This window comes from Prorops nasuta, unplaced genomic scaffold (genome assembly GCF_024137725.1).
Source record: "Prorops nasuta isolate Cenicafe-Biocafe unplaced genomic scaffold, Cenicafe_Pnas_1.2 PNAS00027, whole genome shotgun sequence".
Lineage (NCBI taxonomy): Eukaryota > Metazoa > Arthropoda > Insecta > Hymenoptera > Bethylidae > Prorops > Prorops nasuta.
The window spans coordinates 1,787,396-1,807,610 of record NW_027116824.1 but is presented as its reverse complement, the minus strand read 5'-3'; the positions used below and the strand labels follow the sequence as shown (position 1 = coordinate 1,807,610).

Here is a 20,215-nt window from a genome sequence, read left to right as displayed (position 1 = left end):
TATTATTTACCAGCAAGTTTGTTTATCTGCTAAGAGTGTTTTTAAAATTTTTTGAGAAATTAATCTCATTGTGTGAGCAGGCACTGTGGATGTATATAATACAGATAATACATGATTGCCATCTTTTACAGCATGACATTTATGATATTCTGAACACCAATATGTTTCTTTAGCACCAGTAAAGGTGCAAGTTGATTTCTTTGTTTCTTCCTCATTACTCTTTTCAGAATCATCATTTAAATCTATAAATGTCTCTACTGCTTGATGGTAAAAGGTTCTTAAAATGTCTAATCGATGTGTCCCAGTAATTCTGTGATTTGCAGATTGTGAATTCTTTGCCAATACAAATTTATTTACCTTGTAATTAACTAATAGAAATCTAAAGCAAAAAAAATATTCTTATCATGCAATACAGCATTATTAAATATTATGTTAATTACCCCAACACAGCAGAATCCAATGATATAGTTGATGAAATATTTCTAGGGTAGCATTGCTCTGAGCTACGCAGAGCTTCAATACTATTTTTCCAACATTGTGAAGATAATCTTTCAATTTCTGTCAAATCTGGACTTGGACCACATAAGGCTAATACTTCAACATTGCTTATCAAAGTAACAGAAACTAATCTAAATGCTACCTGCAGTTAAATGGAATAAAACATTAATTAACCAGTTAAAAATGGCTGTTTATAATTACTAAAAAGTCTTACATTTGGGCTTTTACATGGCAAAAATACTGGCAAATCTCTAACAGTGTAATCGCCTTCTGTTGATACTGCTATAATAAGTAATTTTCTTTCAACAGGATCTAAAGACCACCATCCTGTAGTAGCCACAGCTAAGCAACCATGTATCAATATACAACCATACATAGAGTCCAAGCACTCTACATATCCATCCAAGCAAGTCTTATAATATGTAATAATATCAGTTTAGTATATAAAACTATTGCCTATATTTATATTATGTAAAATATACCTGAAGGAGATGATTTTCGCTTGGCATAACACATTCTATCATATTTACAAAATCAGTTCTGGCACTTATTTTTTCTCCAACATCCAAACATTCTAGAAATCTATCAATAATTGGATTACAAAATCTCAAATCTTTCTTCAGTTTCTCCACATTCTTCAAGTTTCTTATTTCATCAATGCCAACAAAAAAAACCATTGCGCTGAATACTGAATTTAGAAACTTATCAAGAACATATTTGGTAGCACCGCTGGCAATAATAATCAATATAATTGAATTCTCAAATTCTTTCCATACAACTGTTGTATCGGGAAGGTCAGTACAAAATAAATTAATGTTCTGAGATTTTAAGAACATATGAACTCCATTAAGAGATGCCATTTTTGAGAAAGTTATCTGAAAATTAGTTATTTCATATTAATTGGGTTTTACGTTATTGCCACTGAATTTAATTGATTACATTATACTTACCGCATCTCCGTCCCCTTTTTGCCGGGCAAAAATTGGAATTCCTCCGGCTGAAGTTAAGCACATAAGATGCGCTGACATTTTTCTACCTTGTCTTTTAGTTAATTAAAATATTTTAACAATTAAAAAACAAATAAGTTATGAAATGATTTTATTACAGATATTTCCTTTAAACATTGCACTTGTAGCGTAATAATTACATGCAAATGTGTGATTTTTTCAACAAATATTTTATATGTCACCTTTGTTTATATTTTTCAGACATACATACATACATATGTATTGCTATTTACTAGTAAATTGTGTACAGTTTCAGGAATTATAGTACATTTTGTTGTTTGTTTGAAGTTAAGGCCGATTCACATTGCTGGCTAGAGCTCTATATGGGAACTCTCTTTAGGTTAGTGCGTAAACAGAGTTGAGTTGAGCCGAGCGAGAGTAGGCATATAAATAAATACATTTATATGTATTATATACTATATATTTATATATATATAACTGAAATATTTTATTTTGCATTATGAGAATTTGATTAGTCAATCATTATTAAATTGAACAATGTTTTATGTAAAGTGTTATTCATTTTAAGTTCGAAACGTCATTAGATTTGCACGTTTCTTTGGTTAGGCTTGGTATAACCTTACACGTTTTCTTTTCGTACCACCGCCGTAGAAACAATGGCAATGAATGAAGACTTTAATTTAGCCGAGCTTTGTAGACTTTGTTCGTTAAAAAGTAGCCATCAGTTACATATATTCGACAAGGAAGGGGAGCAGAGACAATTACTTTTTAAAATTCGTTCCTGTATTCCGGCTGTGGTAAGAAAGATGCCTGAACAATTCTTATAACTTTTCTCTTAGGCTATGCAAACAAATTTAAGTATTTATATTAATGTTAATTAAAGCTGAATATTGTTGGAAATAGGATATCAAATGTGTAACCGTAGTAAACATATAACAAAATCAATCAAGTTTATTCATTGTAATAATATATTTCTTGCTATTGATTCAGATTACAAAGGAGGATGCACTGCCAAAAAATATCTGTCAGAGATGTGTCTACAAATTAGATATGTTTTATGAATTTCGCGTAAGCTGTTTGTCCACCGATACTGTATTGAAAAACTATGCGGATAGCTTGAAACATCTAGCAGCTTCTGTAAGTCAGGTAAGTCTCTTACATTAGTGTGGGGAAGGTAAATTTCATTGTCATACATGTTAAACCATAATGCATTAAATTCAAATGCTATTCTAGCTTGCAATTTTAATTTTCACCTGTATACTTATGACTCGAAGAATCAGTTATTCAAATAATTAGCTTGATTAACATTAAGCATTCATAAAGAGAGATTGCAAGCTTGTAATTAATTATACTTAATCAGAATTTTTTTACTATTACTCTATTATATTATTAGCTTCATTGACTCTGCGTGTTTGGAAAAAGTGGCGTGTTTGTGTACTACGCGCATTTTTAAGTGTGCGTGTTTGTACGCGCATGTGTGCGAATGTATGTATGATTTTGCGTGCGAACAAGAAGCGAGGGAGAGGAGGAGAGGTACTGACGGTGGTATCGTCTCGTAGCTATTGATCGGTTCTGGGATGAAACGATAAGAAGTAAATAGAAAGCATAAGTCGGTTTTTTTTTTCATTTACCGTTTTTTTATTCAGTTACGTATACTGTGTACAAAACGCAAACGCTTGATTTTCTTCTTCGCGTTACGCCTCTTACATTTTCAACTTGGAGCTCATTAATTCTTTTAAAAGTACACAGGTGCACATATCTTCAATATTTCTATTTAGTTATTTGCCCATCTCACTCCTTCACCTGTTTTCTTCTTTCTTTACCAATAAAACTCCATATACTTCTCTTCATCACCCCATCCATTTTCTTTTTTCCTTTTTATCCCAAAACCTGTTTCAAATACAAGGATACTCCATTTTTTGTATTTCAATAGCCTTTTCTTCAAACCATAATTTCCTACGTAATTCTTAAGATGCCTACGTTTCGTACTTCAGTTTTAACAATATTAGTGCTTTTATAATTAATTGATTTACCCTTTTTTTAATGAAAATGTAATAAGGAGTGGGGAGCAAATCACAGCAGTTTAGAATATAGCGATTTGACTATCCTCATACGTTTTCCACATTCATGAGTCCTGGCTACTACTCTTTTAACGATACTTGGTATTCCCCAGTATTCCCTTATTCAATGTCAGTGTCAAGGTCAGCAGGCCGACGCACTGCAATTCTGCGATTCGACACCGTCTCTTTCGCCATTGTTGTCGCCGTCGCTGCTACCGTTGTCGCCACAGTCTTCTCCTACTTCTCTCTCTCTCTCTCTCTCTCTCTCTCTATCTCTCTATCTCTCTATCTTTCCATAAAAATATACTCTTCCAAAGCTCTCATATAGATTTCAAATACCAAAATCCTTCATTTTCTTTATACATCACTCTTATATTCCGCACAGAAGGGTTTCAGTCGAGCTCTATTCCCTAGTAGTTTTATCAGTCATGGTAAAGCACACTTTACGATTGTTTTGATTTCTTTTTGCGATCTTTACCAACCTTTTTCCTTCAAATTTCACGTTGCCCCGTGCTCCCTCTGTTGACGTTCTTTTTCCAATCGCTAACAAGGTATTCCAGTTTGGTAGGGTTGCAAGGGGGGGGGGGGGGGAGACTGTGGAGCGTTGTGTAGCATGCTTCGTGAACAAAATTATCCGATATCGTTACGTTCAAGTGCATCAGTGTGTGCCTGTTGGCTATCTGGATTGTGGTCTGTCTGTACGTCTGTATTTTCCCTGGGCTCGCTCGGTTTGTTGTGTTGCGTTTTGTACGTATGCACCATCTTCACACAGAGCCCTCGGCTTCTGCCTGCCTCTGCTTGCCTGTCTGTCCGTGTTTGTCTGTCTCGGTTTCTCCTCTCGCGCTTTGCTTCTGTCTCTCTCTCTCTTTCCAGCCACCTCTCCCCTCCACCGCCGTTCCACCGCTCTCGTTCTCTCTTTCCGTCCGTCTACATTGCCTCCTTTTCGTCCATTCTCTGCTTCTCTCTTTTGCTCAAGTTCTCCCGCCAGCGCCCCTACCCTGCCGCCGACGCTACCACTACCGCTGCTCTTCACGTTTTTTCCTCTCTTTGTCCTTGCATCCTCCCGCGCCGGGAATCGACGGCCGACCAGCATCGTGAAACTCTCACGAATCGTGAGCAAGATTCTATCGTCGAGTACATCTCGTTGTTTGCCAAAACTACGCGAGTTTCATTCTTGTTACCGAGGTAAAACTTTGAAAGTGCGATGCTAGATCTGGTAGAGTGCCGATTTCAATTATTCCTTTTATAATTGCTTCTCGCTAGGGGAACGAATTTCTTCCTCCGAAACTGTAGCGAATGAAAGGAAAGACGTTATGACTATAGGACGATCAGACTGTATGCTTGATTTTTTCGCTGGTTCATTTGTGCCGCTGTTTATACGTGCCAGACTCGGCAATCTCCTTTTTTAATACCTTGATTTTTCTTAATTTCATTGGTAATTTCAAATTAATCGATATAATATGTGTAATGAGTATTATAGTAAAAATAGCCATTCTAATAGGATGTAAAATTTGCGCAGGGCAACGAGAAGGAGAAAATGTCAAGTGGAGGTCAGCAGCAACAGCAGCAGCAACGTTCGGCATACGTCGATGCACATGCAGCAGCACACGCGGCGGTGCAACAGCATATGGCACAGCAGGCTGCACAGGCAAGACTAGCTGCTCCCGTACCACCATCAGCGGCACCTCAACCACCTAATCCCACTTTTACATTGCCGGATGATGGCCTTGGCTATGACGACGGTGTCCGTGTACTTCGTTCAATTGGTACTTGGTAAGTCAGTGGCACAGAATTATTATTTGCATTTGAGTATCACTGGTTCCTAAACGAGATCAACAATTTTATTCAGGTCACCGGATTATTCGAGTGCTATGAGGCCTAGTGGTATAATTCCCACCTTTGCCGCCAGCAGCGCGGATCATCAGTTTTCCAACAGTAGACCTCCCAATATTAATCAACATTTGCGAACTACCAGTGCTACCAATGCCACTAATACTGTCAACACGAACAATGTAGCAGCACGCCCTTGCTCCGTGTCCAAAGCCACTAATACAGGAGAGCCAGCTACAAAAGCATTTGCCTGCACTGTATGCGGAAAGGGTCTTGCTCGTAAAGATAAGCTTGTCATTCATATGCGCATACATACGGGAGAAAAGCCGTATTCTTGTGAAGTTTGCGGTGAGTATTTTATTCTAGCGATGTATTAGTAGAGCTGAAACATACCGACAAGCATTATCAATGGTGATTTTGTAGGAAAAGCATTTGCTCGACGGGACAAACTGGTTATACATATGAACAAATTGAGGCATAGGCCTGGAGTCACGCCTCTCTCTACTCCTACTATATCTAGCTCGGATCAGCAGCAACAGCAACAGCAACAAGCACCGCCTCAGCAACAGCAGCAGCAGCAAGCCCCGCCACCTCGACAAGATATCATACATAAATTGAAAGAAGAGCCTGTTAGTTGGGCTTGCGAATTGTGTGGTCGAGCACTAGCAACGAGGGAAGAATGGATGCAACATGCTAGGCAAGTTTGTTAATTTAAAACAAAAATAAATTTGAAAAATTAGCTATAAGTTACCTTGATTTGCAAGGTCATCGTGTTTTATGTACAATGTATTTAATTTCCAGATCACATTTAGAAGCTTCCGCGCCGCCTCAACATGCTGCTCCTTATTTCCCAGGATCAGCACCGCCACCACAGCCATATGCATCTGAGAGGCATTTTTGCCTCATGTGCAGAACTGATTTTACCGATAAAGCGGAATTTATGTTTCATGTACGTTCACATTTTGATTCTCATGCCCAGCAAGCTCCGTCTCAGCATTCTAATAGTAAACAAAGCAGCGATCCAGCTACGGCGGAGCTAATTGCACGTGGTCTTGTCGATACTTCGGGCTTGTGCAGCTAGAACATTGCAGCTGTTCACGATATATCATTGATTCGTGTCTTACTATAGTACACTTATCTCTGTCTCTCTCAGTCTCTATCTCTTTTAAATAGGATATTACACGTTATACACAACGACCTTTCTTCTTTATCAATATTGCTTACTATTCTATATTGATCGACCCTGCGAGATATATGACTTTTTATATTGTATTCGTTTTAAATCCTAATTATATTTACGTATCCGTATGTTCCTAAATAATCCATTTCTTATCTATGTTTTTTTTGTTTATAACTACACAATTAAATTTATGCAAATATTATATAAGCGACATTTTTCTTTATATACTTATTAGGTGGAAAAACATTATGTTTGTCATTAGAGCTTGTAAATAATTAAAAGGCAAATGTACATCATTTTTATGGAAGCAATGTAAATTGTCACGATGGAATTCAAAGCGTGAAAACAACATTTGAAACATGTAATAAATATTGTAATCCTCTAGCGACAATAATTATGTATGTATTAACTATTTATTCATACAGGGACACAATGCATATAAGTTTCTTAAAGTAGAACATTTTTTTGTTAAAATTCTAAGTTATAAATATTTCATTTATTCACACTGCCATCAAATCATGAGAACCGAGTCAATTTCTACAGATGTACTATCTTTCACAATGAAAATCTTTATATTTTCAAATGCCATTACTATAATACGTATAACTACTTTATTAAGGTTAGTAGTGAGCCTGATAGTCTGATAAGTATAAAAAGTTATAGAAACAAATATAAGATCTGAACAGTAAAATCTGATCGTTTTTTAACGCCCTCTAGTTTTATGATTTTATACCAGCGCACATGCTCTAATCGATTTCTACTACCACTTTGTTCTGCTTTATCGCTCAGCAAAAAGGAAGAAATGTAATAGAAAACAGAAATGGAGCTACTTTATAAATTTAAAGTTATGATTTATTGTAATAAAGTGCATAAGCGTTGTCATCGATTACGAAAGTCATGGAATAACAATTATATCCTACCCGAATGAATAAATGTATAATTTATGAAAATTCTCCAGAGCGTTAATAATTAATAGAAGATTTTGCATTATTTAGTGGAGTTGATAATATTGCAGCGGCGCTTAAAGAGAAGCAATAATTTGTGAAATTTCTAGCAGTGTTAGATATAGTTTTAAAAATGCGCTTCGCTTGTGCCTCACTGGTTTCTTGCGTTTGCGGTATTGTGATACTAGTCACTGGCCTATTGCTAATAATATATCAACCATTGATTTCTTATGCTATCAGCGAGATACGCAAGGTAATCTGTAAAATACACGTAAAATATGTTAATAATCTATTACTTGCACATTACACGAATCGATTTTCGTACGTCACTCGAACAAATGTATAAATAAGTATAAAACTATTCTATTATATTTAAGCAATTAGTACTTTTGGAAGGAACTTTTGGATATGAGAATTGGAAGAATCCAGCTGATCTGGATTTTGGCGTTTACCTTTTCGAAGTTACCAATCCAGATGAAATTATGCAAGGTGCGAAACCGATTTTTGTAGAGCGCGGACCTTACATTTATGAGTAAGTCTATGCCTCTGTCATTGATGTATTTACATCATCGATAATTTTTTAAATTAAAATTTCAGTGATCATATGACAAAAGTGGTAAATCGGATAGACGAGGAATTGGATGAAATAGAATACAATATTATACGCAGCTTCCGGTTTAATGGAGAAAAAAGCGACCCTTTGTCTGATAAGGATCAAATCACGATTATGAATGTGGCTTATTTGGGAGCAATTAATACGGTAATATCAATATAAGTTTTAATCCTGCATTAATTTACATTTTTAAAATTATCTCTCTCATTTTTCCAGATTGCAACAGTTGCTCCTTCTTTCTTGCCAGATGTGGGGAATGATTTATACAAATTATTTCCACTATTCAAGAATATTTTTGTTAAAGGTAAAGTGAAAGATATACTGTTCGATGGTTTATCTCTCAACTGCAACAAAAAAAAATATCCAGAACTGGCAATGATCTGTAATGTTTTAAAAACAAAAAAACCGCCGATAATGAGAGATACCGATAGAGAGGGAATATACAAATATAGTTATTTAGCAAAGGTAGTTATTATATATATATATATATATATATATATATATAAAGCTTAAGCAGAGGAATGATTATAAAAATTTATTTCTGTATTTTAGCTAAATGGTACTGTGCAAGGGCCTTTTACGGCGAACCGAGGTGTCAGAAATCTGTCTCTGTTGGGAGAATTGACTTCTATTGAAGGTAAAAGGAATAGAAAAATGTGGGAAGTTGATGAATGTAACCAAGTATCCGGTTCAGATTCTATAACTTGGTCTCCGATGGATTTTAGAAAACCACGTTTGTATCCCTATGTTCTGGATGCTTGCAGGTATAAATTTGCAGATTCGAATAGCTTTATTCTAGATTCGGCTGCTTAGCGTTTTCCCTTGTTGCAGAAATGTGTTCATATCGTATGAGGAAGATATAATAGTGTCTGGAATAAATGGCTGGAAGTACCAATTTACAGAGGATCTTTGGGATTACGTAAATATGGAGTGCTATTGTCCACGTGACGATCAAAATAATATTCAATGTTTGCCAAAAGGTCTGCAGGACATTTCAAAGTGTCAGGTACATGTATTCCTGCTTACGAGGAAATATGTCCCAATCATAGAGAAGAGCTTACGTGCTAACGGAATGGATTATTGAGTGGAGAGGGGTCTGTCAAGGGATATAACAATGTTATTGGTCCAATAGTGGATTAACTTTTTAATTGCCCTACATGTTTCCCCTTTTGCGAATACTAACACAAGTATAATTAAATAAGAGTGTGTGACAATATAAATATAAGACAATAATCGGCCTAAGATGACAAATGTTTGAGATAGATAACGCTGATAGTATGTATATGCACGATTACATTCCCATCAAAACGTTACTGTGTTGGTGTGTGCACAGAGCAAATACATTTAACATTTAATTTATTTCATATTAATTAATTGTATATAGTGCGAAAATGAAGCTATTTGTTTTATTTATTATATGTAAGAATTGAAACTAGCTCTCGGGTAGCATTTATGTTTCTTAAACTGAGAGTGAAAGAGTTAAAAAAAGTGCTATATATTTCACAGTGTTGATAAATATATCCTAATAAATGTAATTAAATCCGCAGGAAGCTCCAGTAATTATGTCAGAGCCTCACTTCTTGAACGCCGATCCGATTGTTTTAGCTGAGTCCGTGGGATTGACTCCTAACAAGAAGATGCACAGTACATACTTGATTGTAGATCCTGTCACTGGCGTCCCAGTAGCCGGTCAGAAAAGATTGCAATTAAATATGCGACTGATCAAGATGTCAGAAGTGGATTATCTCAATAACGTCAGCGACACATATTTCCCCTTATTATGGATGGATCAAGTGAAAATTCTTTCATATTCTTAAAAAATAAATGCGAGCACGACTATGATTTTTTTTATTAAAGCTAGATTGTTTTTAGGGTGGTGTAGCGAATATTCAGCAACTGTCCGTATCCCATCAAGCGCATCGAACTCTACACCTATTGAAGTTTCTTCAAGCACTACCGATCTTCATTGGTCTGTATATTCTGTCTGCTGCATTTTTTCTACTGTGATACAACACTTCAACAGGAAATCAATCAGAAATAATCTCATCGACGAGTAAAATGATCATCTGAAAATAATTGGAGCGTCGAATAAATATTAAATGAGTGACACTTGTTCGTTGTTCTTGCTCGCTGTAATCGATATCGCTGCGAATCGCGAATAGGACGGAATAAAAAGACTCGGGAGACTAGACGAAGTGTCAGTAAGATTTGCACGCATAGAACATTTTTATTCCGTCGTAAATTCTTGAAGAAAAATGCGTGGCTTTCCTCGTGAAACTGTTATTAACGAGAGAAGCGTAAAAATATTCGTATTTGCTGTAATAACTATTTCGTTGGGTATATTAATAACCATATACCGACCTCACGTTTCCTTCGCAACGAACAGATTGCACGAGGTAAGTCTACTGATTACACATATATTGTGTACTAGTAAATCTCTCTCAGAATGATGAAATTGAGTCGCGCAGGAAATTGTTTTGTCGGATTATGCGGATGGTTATGAAAGTTGGAAAAGTCCTCGAATGTCGACTCTTGGCGTGTACTTGTTCAACGTCACCAATCCAGATGACGTAATGAGAGGTGAAACTCCTAAATTTGCCGAATGCGGGCCGTACGTTTACGAGTGAGTATCGAGGCATTTTCTTTGTTTTCGTTGTGCGATCTGCTTTGCGACAATGATTGAATTATAGCGAAATAGCGATAAAGACAGTGCTAGGCAGAAGCGATGATATTCGGTACAACGAGACCCATATGTATCATTTTAACGCTAAGGCGAGTGGCAATAGGACCGAGGACGATCGGATAACGATTATAAACGTCGCCTATGTAGGAACGATGAACACTGTAGCGACGAGATTTCCCACCTTTCTCGACGAAATTGGTGAAGACCTGATCAAGCTGTTTCCAACTGGCAAAAATATATTCGTGAGTGGACGAGTGAAGGACATTTTATTTGAAGGTCTCGCTTTGAGTTGCAACGTGAAAAAGTATCCGGAATTAGCGATGATGTGTAAATATTTGAAAGGGCAGAGGCCAGCGCTGGTTAGAGAAACAGACAGGGAAGGAATGTACAAATTCAGCCTTTTGAGGAAGGTAAATAGCAGATGCATGGAGAATATTTATCGATGCTCGCCCTTGCAATCGTTTGGACAGGCTAGGTCAAGCGTGCTAGCCTTGTCCGCTTTATGCTCATTCCCCCATACCCCCTCCCCCGCCTCCTTCTCTCGTTTCTGTCATCACTTTCTGAAATTTATTCATTGCAGGAGAACGGAACTAGTCAAGGGCCCTTTACCATGGACAGAGGATTGCGAGAATTATCCCACCTCGGACAATTAACATCTATAAACGACAAGGGCACAGTTAAACACTGGCTAACTACACTGTGCAATCAAATATCCGGTGCTAATTTTGTATGGCCCCCGATCTACGATCGAGCTACGCCAATGGATTTCTACAATCCATATATCTGTCGGTAAGTGAGAAAGCAAGGATTATCTCCTCGATAGCCTTTTTTCTACTTAGTCGCTTTTCAGATCCATGGACATCCTCTATCTCGACGATATTATTATGAATGGATTGATTGGCTGGCGATATAAAATGGACGAGGACATTTGGAGCTTGGAGAGGATGCAATGTTTTTGCCCAGTGGATTCGGAGGATGAACCAGACTGTTTGCCAAGAGGCTTGATAGACCTTGGCAAATGTCAGGTGAGCAATTACATGCCATAAATCATTCCGCGGTAGGTTTTATCATTTAGAGAAGAAAAACAATGTATATTATTCGTTTCCTGTTTGTCTAGGAAGTGCCAGTAGTGGCATCAGAGCCTCATTTCCTGCACGGCGATCCAGAACTTTTGAATTATGCTCGTGGCCTTAAGCCAAATGACCAGCTCCATGCTACCTTTATCGTCATTGAACCATTAACAGGGACAATGTTACATTGGCATAACAGACTACAGCTTAATATAAAATTGTTGAGAATAGAGGTCATCAGCATGTTCTCCAACGTCAGCGAAGGCTACTTTCCCATCATTTGGCTCGACAGGGTAAGAGGGAGGTTGGAAGGTGGCAAGTTTCCCTTTAAATCACACTGTTTTTTGCTAATTATTGTTTTAGACCGGAGCGATAAGCTCGTCGGAAAGACCGATTCTCCAACAAGCCCATCGACTCTTCCATCTGCTAAGCTTTATCGAATGGTTGCCAATCAGTATTGGAGCTGTCACAATATTGGCATTCCTTTTTTTATACGTCAGCTAACGATAAGCTTTTGTCTGTACGGTGAGAGCTATTTTTAAAAATGTAATAAGAGCGTTTTCGTTTTTCTAAAAAGTTATTTTATTAAAACTATAGCTACCTATAAAGATCGATGATTTCTAGAATAGATACATGAGCGCCGAATGCAAGGGCGAATAATGAAAATATAACTAATAAAATGTTTTTGTACAATCTCCATTTGAACATGCCCAAATGTCCTTCCCAACAAGAAATAGTTTCAATAACAGCGGGAATGGTGATTCCAAGAATGGAGAAGAACACTGCACCGACCAGAGAGATAAATGGATCCAACTTTGGCACGAGGCATGCCACGCTCACTAAAAACGATAACAATTTTTTATGTCTGTTCCATTGTAATAACAGCAATCATAAAAACGACCAAAATGGAGTAGAAACCTGTCATTAGCACCATAAAAATCCTCATTATAGTTTCAGCCAAACCTTCGTATTTGTGGCTGAACATGTGCTTTATGCTATCCCAGATAATTTGTAATGGCACGAAGAATTGTAGTCCATAGGTGAAAAGTACCGACAGAGCAATCAACAGATTGACGGCCTGACCGAGACTGAAAATTCATTTAAAATTGAAAACTATCGAATGGGTAAAACATAATAATAAGTACCTATCTAGCAAAAAAAATCTTTCAAGACTTTCATTTTATCAGACACAAAATGAGTTCTTTTTAAAATCTCACAATATCAGAAAACGTTATAAAAATTATTAAAGAGTTTGAGAATAAATATTTTTTTTGTTTCATAAAAAGAACTCTACAACTGTTTTAAAAAAATTGTTGTTGCTAGTTGGGTATAATAAAGAAAAATACTCACACATCCTTCGGGGGAATATTCAAAGTTATACTGGCATGGGTACCCTCTCCATACTTGACATATCCAAACACTCCCATAGTTGCATATAGAGCAACGACGATTGTCATAGTTATATTCAAAACACTAGGACATCCAAGAAAGTGTTGAGGCTTTTTCATGCTATTTTCGATTGGCATTACCTTTGAGCAAAAGATGAGTCACAAAAGAGAAATTAATAAATAGTCTTTAACACGTATCACATAATATACATAAATAAATAAACTCACAGTTCCAATGCCCTCAATGGCAAATATAACAGTAGCAAAAAATTTAGGCAACTGCCCAACTGACGAAAACATTTTGACGTTGTCGAAGGATTTCTGACCGAGGTCGCTGAAGATATAGTAAAGAGTAATAGCGAAACTAATCATCATGCTGATGTTGGCGACTACCGAGAATGGTACGAGGTACTTGAGATTTCGAAGTTGACCCAGGAGTATAACCGCTGGTATGAGTGCAACGATGTAGGTCCTAATAGGTATGTCCATTCCGGTGTAATGATCAGCGGCTTGTTTAATGGATGTGGAGATGAAGACGATGTAAACGCAAGCACCTCCAACGTAGGTAGCGCAAAGCGCTGAATTCACAAAGATTCTGCTGGCATTGGCATAGGGCCTGGTGGATGTTGGGCCACATAGAAGAGCGTTGTAAGCGGTCTCCGCGTACGTCATCTGGGGCGTCTTGGTACGACGGCAGAGTATCTGAGATGTGCGTACCAATATGTGAACGCAATGAGCGCAGACGATACCAATAACTATCGTCCCGATACTACCAAATATTAATCCACCGTTCTTCACAGCGCTCGGCATCGCCAAGATACCCGTGCCTAACGACGACTTCAGAAGATGGGCCAATGAACCCAAGTCCCTGTAAAAAATTGTTAAGCGTTAATCTCTATTACATAGCAGCGTACACTATCATAGATAAAAAGAAGTTTACACGTGAGCAAGCAAAGCGTGCCTGGAATCTTTCAAAATGACGAAAGATACAGTTTACCAATGTAAATCAAATTTAACTCACGAATTAGTATTCTTCTTGTCTCGATGGTCGAAAGGATCGTAAAGCTCGTCCTTCTCATGGTATTCACCTATCACGCCTGGCGCTATTTTTGTGCTAGAAATATTCAAACAAATACATTTCAGACATTGGCAAGTTTTGTAATTACTATTCTGTGTATTAGAGCGGTAAATAGTAGAGTGACCGGAAGCTCTCAAGTATTTCAATTTCCGAGCACTTGACAAAACTGTTTAGTTCACTGTTGATCTATTTATCAAGAGGAAATTCATAATCTAAAATCTTTCAATCATGCTGATAGTTAACTATTGCACAAAACTCTTGTAAGAAACTTAATCTCTATCAGTTTTTTTAATCTATAGTGTAGAGAATTGATTTTTGCTTGGTTCGGCTGTATTGTTGTTTATGTATTTTAGTGAGAAAGTACAAAGTGAAGTTGGCTGATGTAAACACGAGTCAATATTTTGCAGTGTACATAATGATTAATCAAAGTAGTGTTGATATCTACTGTTTTAGTCAGACGTGTCTAAAAATTGAAATAAACAATATTCTGTTGTATAATTAAATCATTAATGATGAAATATCAAATAATAGTTGAAGCAGAATGTAAAATAGAATATTTTTACTTTTATATTTGCATCTGATATCTGACACACATTTTATTATCTCTATATTTTTTCATTTTTCTTTTAGAACTTAATTTTTTCACAGGAAATTTTTATTTTTCTTTCTGTTACATTTTTTAAAAGAAGTTGTTCCAATCGTTAAAATAAACACTATTTTAATGATTAAAACATGACTTCTCAAAAAATACAAACGAATAAAAAATAAAATTTTCTTACAGAAAAATTAAGTTGAAGAAGAAAAATAAACAACAATAAACAAATTATAGAATGACATCAGATGCAAATTGAAAATGAAAAATTATGCTTTACATTGTGTGTTTTCAACTATTACCCAGATAACCAGTAGATGCAAAATGATACCAAATTGACTTCAATTTGGCGTCATTTTACATCTATCGATTATCCTGATATTTTGTATTTTAGTATTATTAGTTCAATTACAAAACAGAATTTTGTTGGTTTCAATTTTTAACCACAAGTCTGACTAGTACAATGGATATCAATCGCGAAAACACTTTAATTACAGCTAGTCAGAAAAAGTCCGACGCCGCTAAATTTTTCTAAAAAAACGAATCTTGTACGACTACAGTTTTTGATTACAATTTTATAAGCTTCTTTCAATTATTAGGAAGTCCGATAATAAAAAACAATTTGAACGTTTTTTTTGTCATAAAATAAGTCTCGCTATCAGAAATTGTAAATCATTCTGCTTACCTGCTGCTAAACTCTGTCATTTGACTACCAACATCGCTGTTTTTCTCTTTCTTTCCCATTTTGAGTCTGCGAACAAAGAAAGAATGACGATTGTTTGGATTTAAGCGTTCCGAGAAAAAAAGGTAGTAGAAGCCGGATTAGGCTTCTTGGTACGAACAGACCAAAACAACTATAATTGGCTTATTCGAAGGAGTCGATTTTTGCTAATGCGCTTCGTACGACACATTCTTTAAAATAGGACAAGGAGTCGCAATTAATTATCAAGGTGCGCCGATAAGATTATTATGACAAATACGATTGTGTTTGCCAACAGAATATTCAACATTTAACCAACGCGAATACAGTGCTACCTGCGCGACCTCCTGTCTCCTAAATCCTATTTTTTCCAAAATCCTCGCAATTTCATGCCACAAAAATATCTCACTACCACTGGAGATGCTATCGAGATTCATCTGAATTTCTTCTTGGTTTTATTTCACGTGGATAAAGTCGTGTGAGTCGATAAAAGCACGTGTTTTTCATCCACAAATCAAAGTGATAGTATGTAGAAATGAGCTCGTGCCAGATAACGATTCTATTAGGGAGATAGCAATCTATATATCGATCGCATTAAAATCTCTGATTAATTAAGGACATCTTAGGTAACGCGTGCCGGTTAAAAAGAAGCAAACTCCATCTATCCGCTTTCCCTGAACTTGTGTGTGTATATACATATATGTATATATACTATGTGCAGTGAGCGTGAGTCGATATGATAAATATCGAGCGCGAGTACATACGTACGAGAAAAGTGAAAGTTTAATTGTGCGTCGATGATGCAATGATAATGAAACGAAAACGTAAACGCAAATACTTACATGATCTCTCCCCGTTGATACAAAAAGTATTTAAAAACTCCGAAGGTACGGTATATATTAAATATACATATAAAAGTATATACAAACGCGCAGCGATAGCGATAATACTACGGAATGACAAATCGAAAGATGTTATTTCATCGAAAGTATTCGTGTCTCTAGTCATTCGTGGATTCTCAGTTGATTCACTCAAACGGACCTGTTCTTAATCGACCAAAGTGACGGGTGAGACTAGGAAAGATTGAAAAGTTTGCTGCGCCAGCCACAAAGGCTATTTCGATAATTGGATTTCTGAACGGAGACATTTATACTTTAAGCGAGATAATGATTTATCGCGAGATTACAACAGGTAGCTTCGCGACACACGAATATTGTAGTTTTGAAAAAAAGAAATCGACCAATCGATCATCAGGCCGTTTCTGCGATTGACCAGAGCGCCAACCGTCGATGCACCGGTACTACGAGATTTAGGAGGAGCTAGAGTGCAGACTCAGCAGACTCCTTCACTCTTGTCGAATTTAATAACGATGCTAGCGTATGTAGATGGCAATGATGATCCGTGACGAAAGTTGAGAAACGAAGCAGATTGGACGGTAAGTGGCGATATGCAACTGTGAATGTCTGTTAGAAATGCAGCTCTAGAAAGCCTGCGCAGTTACGCAACACTCTATCCTTTGAGCGCGGTTCGACAGGAGGCGCAGGTGTTTGGAAACCGAAATTTTTGTATCGCACAAGAAGCTACTGTTGTTGTTCCATTTGTAAGGGTTGGAGAGAGGGAGAGTTGTATTTATTGGTCTCTTCGTGGAAATGCTTACTTGCGAGAAACAAGATTCTTAAATGTGCTGTAGGTAAACACTGGTATAAAAACACTGATACAACTGAACTGAACTGAACCAAAGTGCAATGTAAGAGAGCGAGGTGAACTGAAAGTATAAGTTGGGCCAAATGAGCCAAGTCGAACTAGTAAACTAAAGTTGAACGTTACAGGGACATGCCATGTGAGTTGAGCAAAGCCCCGAGAGGAAATGTGCTTCTGTGAGCTATATATGTACAATATATAGATATACAATGTATGTAGCACACGGCACTCGACAGGAGCAACGCGCAGATTGTGTATTCGCGTGAATGTAGTGGGAGTCTAGTGATAGAACAAGAACGATTTAACACGTGCTCTCAGCGATTCCATCAATCCACACATTATGATGTTTCATCCTTACGAATCACTATTGTTCGCACGCCTGTCCACCGAAAGATGGACAATTCTTTGCATCTCCACACATTCTCCTATACACTGCCTTGCTACGACGTCACGCCAATATTTCTTTTCCTTTCACATTCACCAGTCCCGAGTGCCTGTCACGTGCTAAACCTCCACGTGCGATTTATCCTGTCCAGATCTTGCCAATTCTCTCTGTCTCTCTCCCCCTTCTCTTTCTCTCTCTCTCTTTCTCTTCCTCTCTCTCTTTTCCTCTTACTCACTTTCCTTTTCTTCGTCTAGCTTCACTTTTTTACTGCTTGTAACTACAGCCTCCTCCAGAATTCTCAATAAAAACTTTTTCAAGTGCAATGTTCTGCGTATTATTATTAACAAATTCCAAACCTGAATATACAAAAATTTGATGTCCATCTTTTAAGCTCACTGTCGTTAAAACATAATCTTATCTTGCTTTACATTACTTTAAACTCAGCTTTATTAAATTCTTTAATCGATAATAAGTACCTTGGTATATAAACATAAGTTTGTGTATGATCGAGCGTGTGGACGATAACTGCTTGATAAATTTTTAATAATGACGGATACTTGATCGATATCGATATTTTGTCGACTTCCTTTATTTCAGTGGAATGTTTACGTGATAAAGGTTCTATTGGTTTTTCCACTTTTCTACCGTCATGCTCGTTCCAAGTCTGCGGAGGTTTACACTCTGAAATATACATGACATACATTTATACATACATATTCGAATATCGTTACTAGTTTTGCCAAACTAACCTATGTAACGACGTGCGTCATTTTTGCCTTGAGGTCGCCGAGATGAGGAGATAAGAAAATTAAAGCGAGCTCGTATTGCAAGATCTCGGCGATGAAATGGCACATAAAAACGAGATATACGTTCTAAAAATGCGTGCCGAGAATGAATGAAGGTAACAATAAGAAATACGATATGAAACAATTGAAGAGGTATGCAGAACTTTTTAATAGGTCTAATTGGTACTGTAACGATAATGTTTCTAATCAGTCATCCTTAAAAATCATAATTGTCGACTAACCTTGAGTCCCTAACTGTTCTCTTCTTTTAATTTGTCTTTGAAAGTATTCGGCAACGATTCTCTCGCGCTTCGCATTTTCTTACCCTTTTCACTATTGCTTCTCACTGATCGTTTGTATAGATGCATCTTTGTCAACAAAAGCATGTAACCAACTCACAAGTTGATCGAATATACGGGTGTACGCACGATACGTATCAAGAAGCGTAGTGCCATAAACGTTTCAGGCCCTGTATTCTACAACTTTAATGAAATTTCTCAGTTTGGTAAGAACAGAAAACGTTATATATATATATATATATATATATATATCAATACACGTAACGATATTTCTTGTTAAATTCATTCTAACAATACAAAAATATGTCGGTTACAGAGTTACGGAATTGCCATTTAGGAATCATTTTGATACGTTCGCGCGTTGTAGGAGCTTTCTTGACAATGTGGTGTACAACGATTTTTATCGATTCTTCTCCAGGAAAATTAATGATCGATATGTCTCAACCACTAGCATCTCTCTATTTCAAATCTTCGAGCAAAATCGATGAATGTAGCGTTTATGTGTTTACAGTCCAGGGGATAAGTATGCTTCACTTGCACATGTAGCTGATGTAGTATCAGAAACGTTCCACAACTTATTCTGTTACATCGCCACGTTTTAAGAACCTTTCTAACACTCTAATAGAGCAAAGCTATCATTTCAATCCAAAGGTGACACAATCATTCTGTAATCCTTAAAATAAACAATTCTTGTATCATCTTGAAAACTACTGTCAATTATTTTATATCAACGCATCATTGGGAAGATTCAGAAATTTTCTGACATTTCATTTTTTCTTACTCTTTTCACCAATACCCCTCAATGATCATCACATACGGAAGCAGAACTTATCAACAAAAAGCATAGTTCTTACATTCCATTGTAGGCAATAAACAGCTGACCATATAGTTACGCGTTAATTACGCACAACGTCACAGGAACATTCCTAAAATGTTCCATGAATCAATTCGACACAGTATGTGTATTGTTTATTCAGTGTAGCGAAGCTATAGCTGTTCGATAACACTATACTGTAATCACACATCCTTAAAAATCAACATTGTCGAATCACCTCGCAAGGCTCTGTGGCAGCTATTTTTTCCATTATTTATCCTTGAGAGAACTCGGTGTGATTCTCTCGCGTTTCGTCATATCGTTTCTTACCCTTTTCACTCGTACCCCTCAAATAGCGTCGCATGGACGCATAGTTTATCAGGAAAAGCATATTTCGTATTTACACACGCTCGTGTGTAACTTGCCACTGCTACTTTTGCTACCTACACGATCAGCATAAATCGAGTTACCTTCTCATGGTCAACTGTCAAGGATACTGGTTTAATTCAACCTAGCCTACCTGCCTATACTTACTGCTTGCCGCGTTTTCTCCTCAAAGCAATCTCTTCTTGTCTATTGCGCTGTTTGCCTTTTTTTCTTCATTTCTTTTTTTTCTCAAGGTAAATC

General features: G+C 36.9%; 4 protein-coding genes across 6 annotated transcripts; 2 read left to right on the top strand and 2 right to left on the bottom strand.

Moving 5' to 3' along the window:
- fy (fuzzy planar cell polarity protein-like protein) lies at positions 1-1,713 on the bottom strand. Its single transcript, XM_066741848.1, has 5 exons — positions 1,449-1,713; positions 981-1,373; positions 713-910; positions 441-640; positions 1-379 (listed from the first exon to the last, which is right to left on the bottom strand). The coding sequence occupies exons 1-5, from the start codon at positions 1,524-1,526 to the stop codon at positions 7-9; spliced, it is 1,242 nt and encodes a 413-aa protein (XP_066597945.1). The 5' UTR covers positions 1,527-1,713; the 3' UTR covers positions 1-6.
- A 165-nt stretch (positions 1,714-1,878) lies between these two features.
- On the top strand, positions 1,879-12,469 carry LOC136782669 (uncharacterized). Its single transcript, XM_066742269.1, has 17 exons — positions 1,879-2,263; positions 2,457-2,612; positions 5,046-5,299; positions 5,376-5,704; positions 5,780-6,053; positions 6,158-6,423; positions 6,530-6,625; positions 6,772-6,803; positions 6,962-7,155; positions 7,564-7,740; positions 10,345-10,489; positions 10,562-10,716; positions 10,784-11,186; positions 11,357-11,565; positions 11,627-11,801; positions 11,894-12,139; positions 12,210-12,469. Exons 1-17 carry the CDS (start codon positions 2,123-2,125, stop codon positions 12,348-12,350), a joined length of 3,393 nt encoding a protein of 1,130 aa, XP_066598366.1. The 5' UTR covers positions 1,879-2,122; the 3' UTR covers positions 12,351-12,469.
- On the top strand, positions 7,615-10,136 carry LOC136782598 (sensory neuron membrane protein 2-like). The gene is made up of 8 exons (XM_066742128.1): positions 7,615-7,733; positions 7,858-8,012; positions 8,078-8,240; positions 8,310-8,558; positions 8,646-8,857; positions 8,925-9,099; positions 9,641-9,886; positions 9,966-10,136. The coding sequence occupies exons 2-8, from the start codon at positions 7,963-7,965 to the stop codon at positions 10,098-10,100; spliced, it is 1,230 nt and encodes a 409-aa protein (XP_066598225.1). The 5' UTR covers positions 7,615-7,733; positions 7,858-7,962; the 3' UTR covers positions 10,101-10,136.
- On the bottom strand, positions 12,389-18,559 carry LOC136782596 (proton-coupled amino acid transporter-like protein pathetic). Of its 3 annotated transcripts, XM_066742126.1 has the most exons (8): positions 18,440-18,559; positions 18,167-18,371; positions 15,590-15,655; positions 14,256-14,348; positions 13,463-14,102; positions 13,197-13,375; positions 12,765-12,934; positions 12,389-12,685 (listed from the first exon to the last, which is right to left on the bottom strand). In XM_066742126.1, exons 3-8 carry the CDS (start codon positions 15,646-15,648, stop codon positions 12,444-12,446), a joined length of 1,383 nt encoding a protein of 460 aa, XP_066598223.1. In that variant the 5' UTR covers positions 15,649-15,655; positions 18,167-18,371; positions 18,440-18,559; the 3' UTR covers positions 12,389-12,443. The 3 variants fall into 3 exon arrangements, with proteins under 3 accessions (XP_066598223.1, XP_066598222.1, XP_066598221.1); XM_066742125.1 differs by lacking the exons at positions 18,167-18,371; positions 18,440-18,559 and adding an exon at positions 17,262-17,983 and having other exon boundaries at positions 12,390-12,685; XM_066742124.1 differs by lacking the exons at positions 18,167-18,371; positions 18,440-18,559 and adding an exon at positions 16,447-17,191 and having other exon boundaries at positions 12,390-12,685.
- Positions 18,560-20,215: the final 1,656 nt, after the last annotated feature.

What these genes read in the sequence shown, in the direction of transcription:
- fy (XM_066741848.1), bottom strand. Translation starts at nt 1,526, where the DNA reads ATGTCAGCGCATCTTATGTGCTTAACTTCAGCCGGAGGAATTCCAATT. An exon ending in AAAAAGGGGACGGAGATGCG is followed by an intron (nt 1,374 to 1,448) that starts GTAAGTATAATG and finishes ACTAATTTTCAG; the next exon opens with ATAACTTTCTCAAAAATGGC. An exon ending in TTGGATTCTGCTGTGTTGGG is followed by an intron (nt 380 to 440) that starts GTAATTAACATA and finishes TTTTTGCTTTAG; the next exon opens with ATTTCTATTAGTTAATTACA.
- LOC136782669 (XM_066742269.1), top strand. Translation starts at nt 2,123, where the DNA reads ATGGCAATGAATGAAGACTTTAATTTAGCCGAGCTTTGTAGACTTTGT. An exon ending in CGAGATACGCAAGGTAATCT is followed by an intron (nt 7,741 to 10,344) that starts GTAAAATACACG and finishes AAATTCTTGAAG; the next exon opens with AAAAATGCGTGGCTTTCCTC. An exon ending in TGCGGGCCGTACGTTTACGA is followed by an intron (nt 10,717 to 10,783) that starts GTGAGTATCGAG and finishes ATTGAATTATAG; the next exon opens with CGAAATAGCGATAAAGACAG.
- LOC136782598 (XM_066742128.1), top strand. Translation starts at nt 7,963, where the DNA reads ATGCAAGGTGCGAAACCGATTTTTGTAGAGCGCGGACCTTACATTTAT. An exon ending in AATATAGTTATTTAGCAAAG is followed by an intron (nt 8,559 to 8,645) that starts GTAGTTATTATA and finishes TCTGTATTTTAG; the next exon opens with CTAAATGGTACTGTGCAAGG. An exon ending in TATGTTCTGGATGCTTGCAG is followed by an intron (nt 8,858 to 8,924) that starts GTATAAATTTGC and finishes CCCTTGTTGCAG; the next exon opens with AAATGTGTTCATATCGTATG.
- LOC136782596 (XM_066742126.1), bottom strand. Translation starts at nt 15,648, where the DNA reads ATGGGAAAGAAAGAGAAAAACAGCGATGTTGGTAGTCAAATGACAGAG. An exon ending in ATGACAGAGTTTAGCAGCAG is followed by an intron (nt 14,349 to 15,589) that starts GTAAGCAGAATG and finishes GAATATTTCTAG; the next exon opens with CACAAAAATAGCGCCAGGCG. An exon ending in AATATTCCCCCGAAGGATGT is followed by an intron (nt 12,935 to 13,196) that starts GTGAGTATTTTT and finishes ATGAATTTTCAG; the next exon opens with TCTCGGTCAGGCCGTCAATC.